General features: G+C 35.7%; 1 protein-coding gene across 2 annotated transcripts in view; it reads right to left on the bottom strand.

Annotated features, from left to right (window-relative positions):
* LOC149801707 (3-hydroxy-3-methylglutaryl-coenzyme A reductase-like) overlaps nucleotides 1-17,207 on the bottom strand; it is an 82,569-nt gene that overhangs the window by 15,797 nt on the left and 49,565 nt on the right. For both annotated transcript variants that reach the window (XM_089955986.1, XM_089955987.1), the window contains exons 14-17: nucleotides 14,897-15,055; nucleotides 14,474-14,559; nucleotides 10,477-10,548; nucleotides 4,619-4,724 (exon numbers count right to left, since the gene is read on the bottom strand). In XM_089955986.1, coding sequence (XP_089812112.1) covers nucleotides 4,619-4,724; nucleotides 10,477-10,548; nucleotides 14,474-14,559; nucleotides 14,897-15,055 — 423 coding nt within the window. The remainder of the gene's footprint in view (nucleotides 1-4,618; nucleotides 4,725-10,476; nucleotides 10,549-14,473; nucleotides 14,560-14,896; nucleotides 15,056-17,207) is intronic.

Genomic DNA, 17,207 nt, shown 5'->3' with positions numbered 1-17,207 from the left:
CTCCCAGTAGTACTAGGAGTTCTGTTTCTATCTACCTAAGCACAGGTGTACAGAATGAATTATATCTGATAACAAGTCATTCTATCTGGCCCAGATTCTGAATAAAGCAAAACATTGAGGTAGAGAACATCCGGATACACCAGCTTTATATTCTCTATCAGCTTAACATTCATGGATAATTGGATTTTTTTGGGGGTCATTATTCCAACAGAAACTTGATGTGAAAAACAAAACATGTTTGTCATACTTGGACAAGCCACTATGTTGCTTGCACTTATGATTCCTCTAATGTATGACATGAGAGTTCCTTCTCGTGGTTTTACAGATACATTGTGCTATGCTGGAGAGAGATTGGTAGCTATGTTTATGTAACTTCACTGTCAGCATTCATGAATAAAATAAGAGGGCCTTCTCTTGGTATTATGGGCAACACCATACTATGCATGAGTGAAATTGGTAGCCATTTATACAACCCACTGTATTGTCTGCATTCAAGAAACTTCACATGCATAATACAACACTGCTGAACAGGTCCTTCTCATGCATAAATACAGGTCCTTCTCATTCATAACTGACAAGTCCTTCTCATGCATAATTCAAGAGGTCATGCATAATTATAAGTCCTTCTCCATAGTACAACAGGTCCTTCTTATGCATAATTACAGTTCTTCTCATTCATAATTATGGCAAGTCCTTCTCATGCATAATACAACAGGTCCTACTCATGCATAACTATAACTCCTCATCCATAAACCAACAGGTCCTTCTCATGCAAAATAGAAGTCCTCATGCATAATACAACAGGTGATTCTCATTATATAATATAAGGTTCTTCTCATGCATAATAGAATGGGTCCTTTTCACGCTTAATGCAGAGGTCCTTCTCATGCACAATGCAACAGGTCCTTTTCATGCATAATATGACAGGTCCTTCTCATGGTTCTGAAGACATAGCATTATGCATTTGACTGCTTGCATATGTATGTGAATTAAAGACAACCTACTATGCTGTCTGCATTCATAAACCTCTCATGCATAACATAAAGATTCAATCTATAGATATCACATTGTGCTACGCATGATTGTTGTTGTTGTTGTTGTAGGGTTTAACACCATTTTTCAGCACATGATAGGCTATGCATGGCGGCCAGTATTAATGGTGGAGGAAGAAACCCGGAAAACCCCGGGAAGAACCACCCACCCACGAGAAGCTACTGGCAAGCTTTCTCACATACCCACATTGGCTGAATCTGAGACTTGAACCCACGCAGATAGAGATGAGATGGCAGTGACCCGTAACGGAGAGCACTTTAGACCACTCGGGGCCCCTGCTATGTATGAGTGGTAGCCACAATTATGTGAATGTACTGGACATCCTACTCTACCTTTGAACATATCTCTTTCTGTGAATTTGATTGGTTCAAATACACTCATTATATCCTTGCACAGAACTTTCATTAATGACTGGCTGCAAACATGGAAATTTTTCTTGCCACAACATCCTGAATCAATTTTTTTCTACTATTTGCTATTGCTATTAACAATAAGGTGGCCATATTTCCAATTGGAAGCCAAATGGACACTGCTGAAAAAAAAACCAGGCAGCTAAAAAAAAAAAACGAACAGCAGCTGCTATGTAGGATGGAACATCGCCCATTTATCCTAATTAGAATTTTCCGATTGCCAACCAAAAAACAGAAAACAAGTAAATGCACTGGGTGCATTGAGAGAATCCATCACACTATCCGACGTGAACATGCCAAGTTGATGCAGAGAAATGCCTACCAGCCTAATATAATGCAAACTGTCACATTCATATTATTGCTATCACACAGTATGAATCTTGCACCCTACCACAAGGACAAGCAGGATTTAAATGTCATTGCACCCTACCCCAAGGACAAGCATGATTTAAATGTCATTGCACCCTACCCCAAGGACAAGCATGATTTTAATGTCATTGCACCCTACCCAAGGACAAGCATGATTTAAATGTCATTGCACCCTACCCCAAGGACAAGCATGATTTAAATGTCATTGCACCCTACCCCGAGGAACAAGCATGATTTTAATGTCATTGCACCCTACCCCAAGGACAAGCATGATTTAAATGTCATTGCACCCTACCCCAAGGACAAGCATGATTTAAATGTCATTGCACCCTACCCCAAGGACAAGCATGCTTCAATGTCATTGCACACTACCCCGAGGAACAAGCATGATTTTAATGTCATTGCACCCTACCCCAAGAACAAACATGATTTAAATGTCATTGCACTCTACCCCAAGGACAAGCATGATTTAAATGTCATTGCACTCTACCCCAAGGACAAGCATGATTTAAATGTCATTGCACCCTACTCCAAGGACAAGCATGCTTCAAATGTCATTGCACCCTACCCGGAGGAACAAGCATGATTTTAATGTCACTGCACCCTACCCCAAGGACAAGCATGATTTAAATGTCATTGCACTCTACCCCAAGGACAAGCATGATTTAAATGTCATTGCACCCTACCCCAAGGACAAGCATGATTTAAATGTCATTGCACCCTACCCCAAGGACAAGCATAATCAAAATGTCATTGCACCCTACCCCAAGGACAAGCAGGATTAAACAGTCATTGCACCCTACCCCAAGGACAAGCAGGATTTAAATGTCAATGTACAGGAGTAAATAAACAAACCTCTTGTACAAAGAGAATGTTGACAAACGCTGGTCTCTCAACAGACAAAAAGTTATCCAACCAAATAATTCTTCCAAATCAGGTCATAAAAACTTTCAATCTGGAAAATGATGAATGCAAGCTGGTGCCAACATATACCCTCTATATAAATACTATTAGATTTAGTTCAAGTTTCTACCTCTAGTGATCAATCCCTCAGATAAACATCCAACATTATGTCCTATCCAAGACTGCATCTGTGGTGAATATCATTGTTGGGTGTGATGTATTATGCCATATCCAATACTGCATCTGTGGTGAATATCATTGTTGGATGTGATGTATCTTGCCATATATTATGTCCTATCCAAGACTGCATCTGTGGTGAATATCATTGTTGGGTGTGATGTATTATGCCATATCTAATACTGCATCTGTGGTGAATATCATTGTTGGGTGTGATGTATTATGCCATATCCAATACTGTATCTGTGGTGAATATCATTGTTGGATGTGATGTATTATGCCATATCCAATACTGTATCTGTGGTGAATATCACTGTTGGATGTGATGTATTATGCCATATCCAATACTGTATCTGTGGTGAATATCATTGTTGGGTGTGATGTATTATGCCATATCCAATACTGTATCTGTGGTGAATATCATTGTTGGGTGTGATGTATTATGCCATATCCAATACTGCATCTGTGGTGAATATCATTGTTGGGTGTGATGTATTATGCCATATCCAATACTGTATCTGTGGTGAATATCATTGTTGGATGTGATGTATTATGTCATATCCAATACTGTATCTGTGGTGAATATCATTGTTGGACTCAACCAACTTTCAGTGGAAGTAACGTAAACAGTCATTAAAACCCATGTATATGGCACTTCTGTTGACCTCAGTAGGTAAACTTTGTAAAAAAAAATACAGGATTTCAATCGGAGATCAAGTGCTGGAAAATTCAATCTATTTTTAAAGGTAATCAGTTATCAAACTGTGCAATACTGCTTGAACTTGCATTTGGGATTATAATTTCATTCACAAGATTTGAATGTTGCAGCATCTCAGCAAGAATTATATGAAAGCCAGAAAATCATCTATTCTTCCTTCTATCTAGATTCACTCCAGCATAAATAAAAAATATTTGATATACAGAATCTTAGGTGGGTGATGATTTAATACTGAAGTTATCAAACTCATTGAAGAATGTCTGGCTTTTGTTCACCAAGGCTTGCAAAAGCTGGAAACTATTCAAATCATTTCAACCACGGAATATTAAATCATTACTCTTCTGAGACCCTCAATATATATATAGCATATGGAGAATGTTTTATTTTCCTATGTTAATACTGTATATACTTCAGTGTGTGGTACCAAAAAGGTGATATTTTAATGAATGGCAAAGCCACAAGTTAAAATATATCATTTTGGTACACATGACATATTCAATATTAACGTAGGAAAGGAAAATTTTCTTTTTATTATATATCAAACAATTCAGCAATGTAAAATATGTTTAATTTTTCTCACATAAAAATGTCCTTATCTCTGTATTAATATAAATTTAGAGATAATGTGTAGTAAAACTGAAGGAAAAGATAGTGTTTTTTCTTATCAATAGATCAATTGTTTTATTAAACCTGCTTCATCATCTGCAATGTCATCAAAATCAGGCAATGGTTAGAAATTTACAATACAAATCCACCCCTAATGACCTCATCTGTGATGTGATCAAAATCAGGCAATGGTTACAAATTAACAATACGAGCCCTCCCAAACCAATCTTGAAATGCTCATGACTTCAAAATATCATGAAAGATTTTGCTTGAATTTTCAGTTCTTACAATGCCCTTTTTTATCATGCTTTTTTTTCTTGACATCATTGCCACTAACATTAAGACTTTATTTTCCATCTGACCAAATTACGCATTGGTTTACCTTTGACACCATGTTCATGCCCATGGCATCCCCTGATGTAGCCACAAATCTGATGTAGAGGAGCCTTCCTGCCTGAACAGTGTGTGTCTTTTTAAGTCTACCAAATCTGTGGAAAAAAATATCAAAATATATGTATTGAAGAAATATACGTCTATTTTAAAGAAGTGTCCCATGTGGGTTTGGTATCACTCACCTGGATAATTGACAATGTTAGCTTATTCCTGAAAATTCACATATATACAGAAACTGAAGAGGGGAAGGGAAAGGTTGGAGCATTTAACTACTTCAGCATGCATTAATTTTGGTGTTGCTTATTTCCATAATATGTACAGAGCTCGAAACATTGGAGCCTAATGCCTCTAATTTCATATCAGGCACCTCCTGTGCTCTAAATGAGGTACTGTTTGTCTTGTCCAAAAGGTAAATCTAATTTTTATTGCAAAGATGTAATGTGGAAGTTTATTTTCAAGATGTTGAAAGACTAGTAGACTATTAATATTTATCCCATGTATGCCCCTTACCCTTATGAAGATCATATACTTATAATTCTATTGAAAGCATTTTGTGTACAAAGTGAATCACGTGACCTATGAATGGGGAACTGATTGCCTTGGTTACCTACAATTAGTGCTCATTTGGCTTTAAAATAAATGTGATTCTACCAGAAGTAGGACAAAATACTATTCTTGATATTTATGTCCATTACAATACTTAATGCAAAGTAATTTGAAAACATTTTTCATAGATAATAAATGACAACTGACATCTGTCATGCATCTCACTGCTAAAAGTATCATAAAAACAAACAAGTGATTTTATATATATATATATATATATATATATATATATATATATATATATATATACACACACACACACATATATATATATATATATATATATATATATATATATATATATATATATATATATATATATATATATATATATAGTCGAATCTGGTTATTTGGGGCAGCCGCTTATTTGGGACAAATCTTAAAGAATAAAAACAGATTAAAAAAATAAGCAGAATTTGCTTTGTTTATTTGGGACGACATGCCACATAATCGGGATAATAATTGCTAGATGGCACACTTGTGGTGTGTTGCATGACGGTCATTACTGCAGTGGCATGGTAGCCATTACTGTGTTCATCGCTGTGTCAATCAGTAATGCACTTTTACCTGGAAAATATCAGATCCTTTCCAAGATGCCAAGGAAAGATTTGACATTAGCAAACAAAATTGCCTTACTCGACCAAATTAAAAGCCAGCTGCCTAACACCAGTCATCACCAACTGACGGAGATAACTGGAGTGTCAAAATCTACAATTGCATGCGTGATACAGCATCAAGATAAACTGAGAGAGGAATGGGCTTTACACGAAGGACATCATGGAACAACCCAAAAACGGAACTGTGAAGGCAAGGATTCAGACGTTGAAGAGGCCCTCAATCAGTGGTTCTCTATGGTAACTGGACAAGGTGTATGTGTCAGTGATCCAATGATGAAAAGTAAGGCATAGGAGTGAGCTAAAAAGCTGGGTCACAATGATTTTAAACCAACAGATGGCTGATTGTCTTGATGGAAATCTAGGCATGACATTAAATTCAAGAAAGCACATGGCGAGAAGGACAGTGCTGATGCTGTAAGTGCTGAACAACTGAAATTAACAAAAGAGCCTGACTTGCCTAATAAATTTTGTGCAGATGACATCTCCAGTGCTGATAAAACAGGCCTGTTTTATCATGCCATACCACATGGTTCCTTGACCTACAAACATGTAGCACTGTTGGGATCAAAGAAAGCAATGGATCGCATAACTGTGTTATGCTGTTCAAACATGTCAGGAACTGATAAATGAAAGCTGTTATTGGGAAAAGTGCTAAGCCTCGATGCTTTAAGGGGCTTAGAATAGAAAGTTTACCAGTTGTGTAACTTGCTAACAAAAATGCATGGATGCCTGCTGAAATTTTTAAGAAATGGCTAAAGAGTTGGGACATGGAACTACAACGGAATTCAAGAAATATTTTGCTGTTACTTGACAACTGTGCAGCACACCCTCATTTTGATTGTTTGAAAAACATCCATGTGGAATTTTTGCCTCCCAACACTACATCCTTGGTGCAACCAATGGGCATAGGAATCATAACATTTTTAAAGACACTGTATCGTGCAAAGTTGCTAAACTACATTCTTGATTCAATTGAAGAAAACCTACTGACATCATCTTCAACAGCCAAGGAGATTAGTGCAAAGATTAACATTTTACGAGCAAAACAGTTTGCTGCTGATAGTTGGCGAGAAATAAGCATCAAGACCATTTAGAACTGCTTTTCTCACTGTGGTTTTAAGCATTCAGGCTTGGATATGATAGATAGTGAAAATGACATCATTTTGGTAGTGCAACACATCACAAACTACGAAGAATTTGCATGCATTGATAACAATCTTCAATGCTGCAATGAATATAAAGATTGTGAGGATGAAATTGTTGAATAAATTGCAGCAAAACACCAAAAGACATCAGATGACCTGGAAAGTGAGGAGATAATGATAACACACCAGAGCCTCGATGTGTGACTAGCCAGGATGCCCGAAAAATGATTGCTGAATTACAACACTAATTCATACAGGAAGGCAATGAAGGCAACCCAATATCTGCAATGATTTCGTTCAGCTACAATCAATTAAGGGAATATGGCAGGGGACACTCGATAAATTCATCAAACATCATTATCTGTTAAGAACATTAAACTGAAATTGTTTTAGCCTAAATATTTTCTCTGACCTAATCTATTTATTTCCAGAATTAATTTACATTACATGTATTACAGTGTTTTTGTTGCTCAGTAAACGATAGTTGGTGTTTTGTTTTTTACATTTTTATACAGTACACGTATATGTACAGTATATATTTACCCTTGTGTACTTACTTCGCATAATTGGGGCAGCCGCTTAATTAGGCCAAGTTGTTCTGGTCACGATGTGTCCCAATTAACCGGAATCCACTATATATATATATACACACACACACAGTGTGACCCCCCTCCATTAGTGATGGGAATCGGTCAGAAATTCCTAATCAATAATCGGTTCCACTTGACCAACTGATAATCGATTATAATCGGTTACTAAAAGCAAATTTTAATTTTTGTTTGTTATTCAGTTATATCTTTGATCAATAGTTCAAGATGTTAGTAAATGTACAGGAGTAATCTCTTTTAATGACATGTATACTTTAACCTGATAATAATATTACATTTTTGTCTATTGTGTTGTGTTATTTTTGTTCTACATCTTTGTTAAATGAACGCAACTTTTTATGGCTGATAAGTCATATGCAACTGAAATACTGCTACAATCCCCCAAAATCCTTTCATTCATGTGTCTATAATTTTAAGTGTAGAAGGACATGGTATTCTTGTTTGTCATTGTTTACAAATACTACAAATAATGTTGTATTTAAAACTGAAACAAATCATCAAAATGTGTTTAAATTTATTAACTCAACTATTTAATAACTTGATCATGTAATAATGGCTATATGTTCCTAATTAAGAAATTTTGCACCTATGAAATATCATATGGTTTTATACTTGTAGTTGTGAAGGGAATTAATAAATTTCAGGTCAACTTTAGTGGCTGGGAGTTTTACTAACCCTTGTGCTTTGCATACAACTAAAAAGTAATCTCCCTTTACACATAATCGATTATGGAGTTTCACAATCGATTATCTTATTGGTTCGCTCAACCAACTGATGATCGATTATAATCGATAATCGGAACAACACTAGCCTCCATTATAACATGAATTCAGATATAACATGATTATGACATGGCTCCCAAAACTTCATATACATATATTTTTCTCATACATGAAAAAAAAAATTCTTTCTTAAAAGTATGAAACTAATGTGTATAAAGTTTATTATCATTTTGGGGAAGAGATCATGTATGAATTCTAATATAAGACAGTCATGGCATTGCTCCTGCTATTTCATATACATGTAGTATTACTGTACACAAGAAAAGGTTTTCCATCTTTAAGAGTATGAAAAATAATGTGTAAAAAGTTTATTCAGAGATCACACTGGGCTTTAGCAATGTCACAAACTGTGATGTATTTTCCTTACTGGTGACAAAATATACCATCTGGCAATTTTGTTTTTGCAACAAAATTTTATGTTAACGGTCAAGACCAAAGGCAGTATAAAATGCAAATTAAATTTCCAGTCTTTTGAAATAATATCTGGCCATCAAGTTAAATGAAGATGGAGTATCTTGTAAAAAAAAATTAACTTGATATGTTTTCATTTCCCTATAAATAGCCTTGTCCCCTGGGCAGCCTCAGCAGGATGATAGCTGTCTCCAGCTGACCAAAATCTAGGCCAGTTTAAGTACATGTACCTGTATCATGTAAACAACTATAGCAACATGCTACTTGTGACAACTGTAGTGAATTGGTTAGTGACAATCTGATGTAGATCAAATGAGGACAACCAATTTTATATATATATATATATATATATATATATATATATATATATATATATATATATATATATATATATATATATACACAAGTATTGTGTTTTCTAATGGGATGTGAGTCATACACAAAGTTTATAACATGTATACTCCAATTCATGGATTAATTATATACATGTACAGTACTTAACGGATAATGGACTGTACTACTCAAATGTAAATTATCAATATACAAGTATTTTCCAGCCTAGTTTGTCTTCATGTAATCAAAAGGATGTATGTTTGTGACGCTTTTATTCCCCCCTCATGTTTTCGGTAAATGCATAATTTTCTTCAGCTAACTGACTTAGTTGTTTATAATATAGTTTGGTCTATAACAAGGTTGGGTTCTATGGACCCAACTATTGTGTTATAGCAGGGTCACACTATCTCTCTCTCTCTCTCTGTGAACAAATGTCATTTGAAGTATTTATTAGTTACAGTATATACCATTTTTGGAGATGTGTCCTGAAAGTAGTGAATTTGCTTCAGTGATCAGAAACAATGACAATGGCAAACTTAATGAATGGAATGGCTAGAATGCCTCATTAATATGCACAGATGATGCTTACAATTGAACAGATCCAAAAGGAAAGGTCACTGCATAAGCTCTTATGGTCAATGAAGTTGCTAGAATGTTCATAAATGTTGATGAAGGGACTGAAGGGAGACACAACAGACAACAAATGCAGGGCCATACCATAAGCTCTTCCAGTCCATTACCAGTCATGCAAAAAATGAAGTATCTACAGTGTTCGTAAATGCTGATGGCGGGATGAAGGAAGACACAACAGATGACAATTGCTGGCCATATGACAAGTTTAACTGAAGTTCAGGGCAGTGTGCTAACAATGTTGATCTCTGACAAATGAACTTTAATTTCATCAAATGTTACGATTATCCTGTTACCTATACACTATACCTATACACTATACATTATCTTTACAATTCAATGTATACTTAAATGTGAGATCCATGTTGATGTAATGACTGCATTGTTTGAAGCAATTTGCTCATTCATCCATACTCTACAATTCTATTAACTCCTGATGACAATCAGCAAGCAATTACTTTATTCTGGAAACGAAAACTTGCTTAAAGGAAATCATTTCTTTAAGTCGAAATAATAATGTGACATACATGGAAGTAAATTCACAGATGCCAGGATGGACAAATGGCTAGAGAAAACCAATGCTATATGCCTCCACACATTATTTAGTTGCAGTTCACAGAATAATATAAAAGTAGAGATACAGCGACATCAACCAAGCAAATATATTCATATGGTCATAAACTAATAATTTATTTCATATTTGGAAATTACTAACCTGCCTGTACTATCAAAACTGTCCTTGACCTTCTGGAAGTTTTTACTATCTTCTAGCCAATACTTTAATTCACTGTAATCAGAAAAGTGATAACAGTCATCAATAAAATAAACCTAGAAATAATTATTAGCATCAAAAAACGTACTAAAACGTAATCTGAACTGTAGTACCTGTCTTTCATAAGTGAAATTATCATTCACATACATATTTGTATATACAGTAGCAATTTACAAAACTTCACCCAAGAGTAGTTGGATTTTCAGATGGTAAAAGAGAATACAAGCTTTAATATGGAATCTAAAAAAATACAGGAGGCCCAAGTGGGCAATAAATTGTATATAGAAGTTTTCAAAAGCAAATTCAGATATTATTTTGAATCTGGAGTGTAAAGAAAATTTTGGAGAACTAAGCTGCCACACTGTCTATAAGATCTAAACAAAGAAAATAGGTGTGTTTCCAGTTTCATGTAAAGAATAAGTTGGGTTGATTTATCAGAATGTGATTATTTTTTTATACTAATTTTGTTCTCCTTCATTTATAGAAGATGAGCCACTGATATATGACCCAACTGTATTCTTTTGTGAAAAAAACTTTGTAAGAACTCAACAACATTTGTTATATAATATTTATGTGTGCACTCTATATAATTACTTAATTTGCATTTGATAGAACTTCCTCTAAATTTGAACAGACTGCGATTAGCAATCAAGCTTTCAAGTCTATATCCAGTAGGTGCTAAAAAACCAGTGTGAGAAAAAGCAAGCATGTTAATGAAAATGATGTCCAATACTGTTACTGATAAAAAATTTTAATGCAATCCGGTCCCAACAGTCTGAAAATCTGAAATTTATTTGTGATGTTGAAGGTCGGGGGTATTTTCTTTCTTTATAAATGGAAATTTTTTTGGGTTGCCATCTGGAAAAATTTAAGGTCTTGATATCTGCATTATTTGACTAATTAAATTTTAAAGTTTTTCATGAAAAAACCATCTTGGACAATTGCTATGTTCTGGGGTTGTTTAAAAACCTAAAAATCAAAACAATGTTCGTTGCCTGACAAACATGCCCCAGCTACCAAGTGCAGAGGATCAATTCAAAAGTGTTCTCCATGGTATAGCAGTGTTAGGGACCAGCTTTGCACTGCTAAAAGAGATCACTGTAAAGCTGAGAGGCTTTGGCTTTCCACCAGACTCACTATTCATAAGCAAATCTATGAAGCCGCTAAGAAGAATGTCACAAATATAGTCCATGCAGCGAAATCAGCCCACTATATTACTAAGATCATGGAAAGTTCCAGCTGCAAAGAGCTCTTCGAGATTACTAACAAGCTAATGTCAAGGAACAAATCTACACCACTTCCAACTACCTTCTCTCCAGTTGAACTTCCGGACATGTTTGCAAATTTCTTCCGTGACAAAGTACAAACCATTAGAGATAAGCTTGACACCACAATTTCAATTGACTCGTCGTCACCATACAGTTGGGATACAGAATTTGAGCGGCAACAATTAGCAGCATTTGAACCTGTTTCTATGGATTTTGTACGTACAATCCTGATGAAGAGTGCACCAAAGTCATGTGAACTTGATCCAATTCCAACATCACTGCTGCTTGAGTGCTTAGATCCAGTATTGCCTTCACTAACTGATGTTATTAATACCTCTCTCTCATCCGGGGAATTCCATCATTTTTCAAAACTGCCATTGTAAAGCCTCTGCTGAAGAAACCAACACTAGACCATAATGATTTAAAGAACTATCGCCCAGTTTCTAATCTCCCATTCATACAAATTTTTTTAGAAAAGGTTGTTCTATCCCAGCTTGTATCTCATCTAAATTCAAACAGTCTTTTTAGCAATGTACAATCTGCATATTGCCCTTGCCATAGTACTGAAACTACTCATCTAAAAGTAGTTAATGACATTCTCTCTGCGTTGGATAGTGGAAAGATTACAGTCCTCACCCTCCTTGATTTGTCTGCAGCATTTGACACAATAGACCATGATATATTACTTCACCGTCTCCAGCATGTATTTGGCATTCATGATACAGCCTTACTGTGGTTCAAGTCCTACTTGGTCAACAGGACACAAATTGTATCTTTAAATGGAATACACTCTAGCCCAGTTGATCTATGTTGTGGTGTTCCACAGGGGTCTGTTCTTGGACCTGTTCTCTTCATTCTGTACACTCAGTCGCTCTCAAGTGTCATAGATCATCATCCAGTGTCTCACCAATTGTACGCTGATGACACCCAAATATACAAATCTAGCCACCCAACTGAAGTTGATGCTACCATCCAAGGTGATGAGAGGTGCATTTCTGATGTGAAATCATGGATGACATGTAACAAGCTGCAGATGAATGATGATAAAACTGAGGCCATTCTGATCACAACACAAAGACTTTCTCATTCACATCCTTTACCTCAAACAATAAATATCAGCAACACCAACATTAAATTCACACAATCAGTACAAAACCTAGGTGTTACTCTGGACAGTACTCTCACATTGCACCAACATGTCATGAACATATGCAAGGCTGCATATCTTGAGCTGAGATGCATCATCTCAATTCGCAAATATCTTTCAGTTGATGCCACTAAAACACTTGTGTGTTCATTAGTACTTTCAAGACTGGACTATGTTAACTCAATTCTGTCTGGTTCATCTCAATATCTGCTCCAGAAACTTCAAAAAGTTCAAAACACAGCTGCTTGGATCATACTTAGAGTACCACGATCAGAGCACACCTCCCCGCTGCTCTGTACCCTATACTGGCTATCCATTCGATCCAGAATCAAACACAAAATTTGTTCTCTGTGCTACATTTCACTGTCGGACTCTAGTCCAACATACCTATCCAACCTCACCCATTTGTACACACCAGCAAAATACTTACGCTCCTCTTCTGACAATCATATACTCATTATTCCAAGTATGAAAACAAAGTCATATGGACAGCGTTCTTTTGCATACCAGGGCCCAGCAACGTGGAATGAATTGCCCACTGAACTTAGACACAAAAACACAGTGATCACATTCAAGAGGGCCCTCAAAACTCACTTATTTCGACTGCAAGAACAAACTTAAAGACCTAATAATGTTTCCTACCTTAAATATTCTTAGCATGTTTTTTTAATGTTTTCTAACTTCATGGTGTTTGTTTTTGTAATCATATCATTATATGTTTTTTATCTTATAGGTGTTGTCTAATGTTGTAAAGCACTTAGAACTTCGAAAGATTAGGCACTATACAAAGTCCTCATTATTATTATTATTTATTGCTAGTTACTGGTGTTTAAAAAGCTAAACTGCAATAATGAGCTCTTTTCATATTTTGTTGATAAGAACAGATCCACCAGCTACAGGTATCTAACTTTTACTTCTACAGTTAACACACAGCAGATTACTACTTAAAATAAAGGGCAATCACTCTGAAATATTCATTTGGCTGAGGTACAAGGTAGATCTTGCCTTGTCTTATGTAAACAACATAAACAAATTGCAAGCTTTGTCATACTAGAAAACCCAAGAAATATTATAATTATTTAAATCTGGAAATAATCTACACTTAGTACAGCATTCTTTTTTATTGAGAAAACAGCAGGATCACTATTAACAGAATTTTAAGTCCTCAACCTGAGGTTAAAGAAATTCTCAGCCCCAATGTTAAATTTGCTTTACTTTCTCATGATCATCACATTTTAGAATGTACCTTGAAATAAATCAGTTAATTAAATTGGTGGTGCCATTTTTTAAACCATCAAGCAACAAAAAAACCTTTTTAAAATGACTGTCTTTATTCAAAACAAGAAAGTAAAACTCTTTTAACAAAGAGCTTAATCTATAAAAAAAACTTGAACAATAAGTTTAATTTAGAGTGTGCATAAATGTATGGATGGATTGGACATCAAAGTGAAGCAACCTCGACAAAATCAACCCTGTTTAGTGTACAGTATTAAATCTCTTTCAAAATCTTCAAGTGTGAACCTACCTTGCCTCCTTTGCCGATTCCAATCTTACAACAGGACCTCTTGTCATACCATCTCCAATAATCACACTGTGCACTCCTCCACTTTGCTGAAAAACATAAACATCAAGTCCAAAATTCTAATCATGGAAATATGACAACATGATTAGTGAATGACAAGTACTGAGACCAACCTGAGAGATTACTGTTTTAAATACATGATGCTAATTAAATTCTTAATTATTTGGAATTTAAACATCATCAAAATTAAAAGAGAAACTTTACTAATCAATAAAAGAAATGTCGACTAGAGTAATCAATAAGTGATGAATGATGTCATAAAGTTGACATAGTACTGCAATGTCAGAATCTTCCACTGGGGGGAGGGTGAATATAAATGTGACACGTACGTCTAAAACAAGAAAAACGTTTTACAGTTAAACCTACCATTAAGGCTCTGCAACCCCTATTGGTGCTGGCAATAAGACATCCCTCTGTTGTAGCCATTGGTACATGAAATTCTTTTCCATCCAATAAAAGAGGCCCTGCAACACCTACAGGTACTGGCATGTAGCCTATCACATTCTCACAGCAAGCTCCATCCACCTAAAATCATCCAATAGTTCATACAGTGATCTGGTTGAAGTGGAACTGTTCTTGTTTGGTTAATTTAAAAAATGATTGACAGAGCGGTTACTTATGTGGAAACAACACAAAATCCAAGCAGATACTGTGAATTTTGATTTAAATTTTGAGTCTTATGTACGACTGTGTGGACAAGCTTTGGACAGACAGATAAAAGAGACTGAAGAATAAAAATATCAAAAACACTATTGAGTGACTGTTCAAATGTTTAATATGGACTGTAGTGTAAAATACAGTTTATGAATACATATTTGTGTGCATTTGGATTCTAAATGTAGCTTTAACAGTTTTAGTCATATTAATATGTCTGCAGTATGGCAGTTTCTAGTGATGTCATGCACTGGGGCATCATGCTGCAGACATGAGCAGCATCATGTACCACCCAGTCATATTATTCTGACATCAGGCTGACCAGTCCTGGCACTAACCTCTTAATGCTGAGTACCAAGTGAGGCAGTGTGTGAATGTAAATTGATGTATGCAATAGAAGTGGTAAGACAGGACCACAAATCTATATTTACAAAATAAAACCCAGATAACCCTACAATAATAAGTTCATTAAATAGTTATGAAACTTTTATATTGATAAATAAATAGCTACTCTGATTTTGTCTAGTTGCCTAAAACAACCATTATCATTGGGGGAAAAGCAGGCACACAGACAGTCATATAGGCAGACAGTGAAAAGTAATGTAATCATTACAAATTATTTGAAGAACAAATGCCCTTAACATTATTGTAAATAAAATCAATTACTCTTGGTTACTATAAGTAAATATTTAGCCAATATTAGGGTTCCCAACATAAAGGGATGCAGCTGAAGCACTGTAATAATAATGGTACTTGGGTTTATGTCCTTTGGTAAGCAGAATATGACTATATTAAATGTGAATTTCAGGTAAACACTTTTAATATTGGCAAAATCAGGAACGGGAAAGAACTTCTAATGGTGTGGGATGGCAGACTGGCAAAACAACTGGCTAATTCTATGGACTCATGATATTGCCAGTTTCACTGCCTGAGACACAACTGGTAGACAAAATGTCCTTTTTAACCAACAAACCAAATGTGTATTTGTTATTCAAGCCTGGTTTCCTCATCACAAAGTTCCATCAAGCTGACATCTCCTTCATAATGAGTCCACTGGAACTTTAAGCCTTCCTGGGATGCATCAGACTTTGCATGTTTATATGACACTGGCAATTCAAATAAAGGCACACCCAAATCATAACAAAAAAGGCCCAGTGATTTCATCCACCTTGATTTAAGAGGTAGTTCACTACAACCCAACTGTAAGGCATTATCAGAACCAACTTCCTATTGATACATTCTACCCAAGCATAGGAGACATTGAGAAAGGTTTTTATTTCCAGGAGACTGATGTGATGAGCCTTCTCTTGCAGTGTCCTCTTGCCGCTGACCATTACAAAGTCCTGTAGCAAATGTGATCCGATCTGACAAAGTGGCATCTGAAAAGATTCTGATTTTCAGTTGTGGAACTTCTAAAGGTATCCCTGTCTTGCCACTGAAGCAAAAAAGCCTTTGATTTCAGATGAGACCATAATCTGATGAAGTAAACAAAATAAGATTGGCACTAGAAGGGCCATCTGTAGAGACAGATGCAAAGGCAGCTAAGATATAACACGTCCAGCTCTGAATTGCATAGGCCAAGGAGTTGAAGAAACTCCCTTGCCAAAATGAACATTCTGGTCGATACCTTCTCCAACACACTTACAATATTATCAATTCTATTGGGAGGGAGATGAACCAGGTTGATATGATTTAGAAAATCCATAACTAGACGAACAAAATAAGGAGAAGAAATAAGATCTGATTTCTCCACATTGACTATCCTGCCAAAGCTGCAAATGAGTAGAGAAAATCGTTCATATCATGAAACAGAACTAAATTTACCAAATATTTTTGCAATGTATCATCCAGGTCTGTAACCATCATATGGTGTAGTACAATGTCTTGGTGAATGCTCAAGGGCTGATACCGAGGCTAAATGGAAGGGTGCAGAATGGGTACACTACCTTGCCGTAGCCAAAGTTTTTATATTTGCATGCTACCATGTAAATAGGTATATGGAAATATGCATTGGACAGGTTGA

The sequence above is a fragment of the Sinohyriopsis cumingii genome, chromosome 4 (assembly GCF_028554795.1).
Source record: "Sinohyriopsis cumingii isolate HCF-2022 chromosome 4, ASM2855479v2, whole genome shotgun sequence".
Taxonomy (NCBI): Eukaryota; Metazoa; Mollusca; class Bivalvia; order Unionida; family Unionidae; genus Sinohyriopsis; species Sinohyriopsis cumingii.
This window is presented reverse-complemented; position numbering and strand designations above follow the sequence as displayed.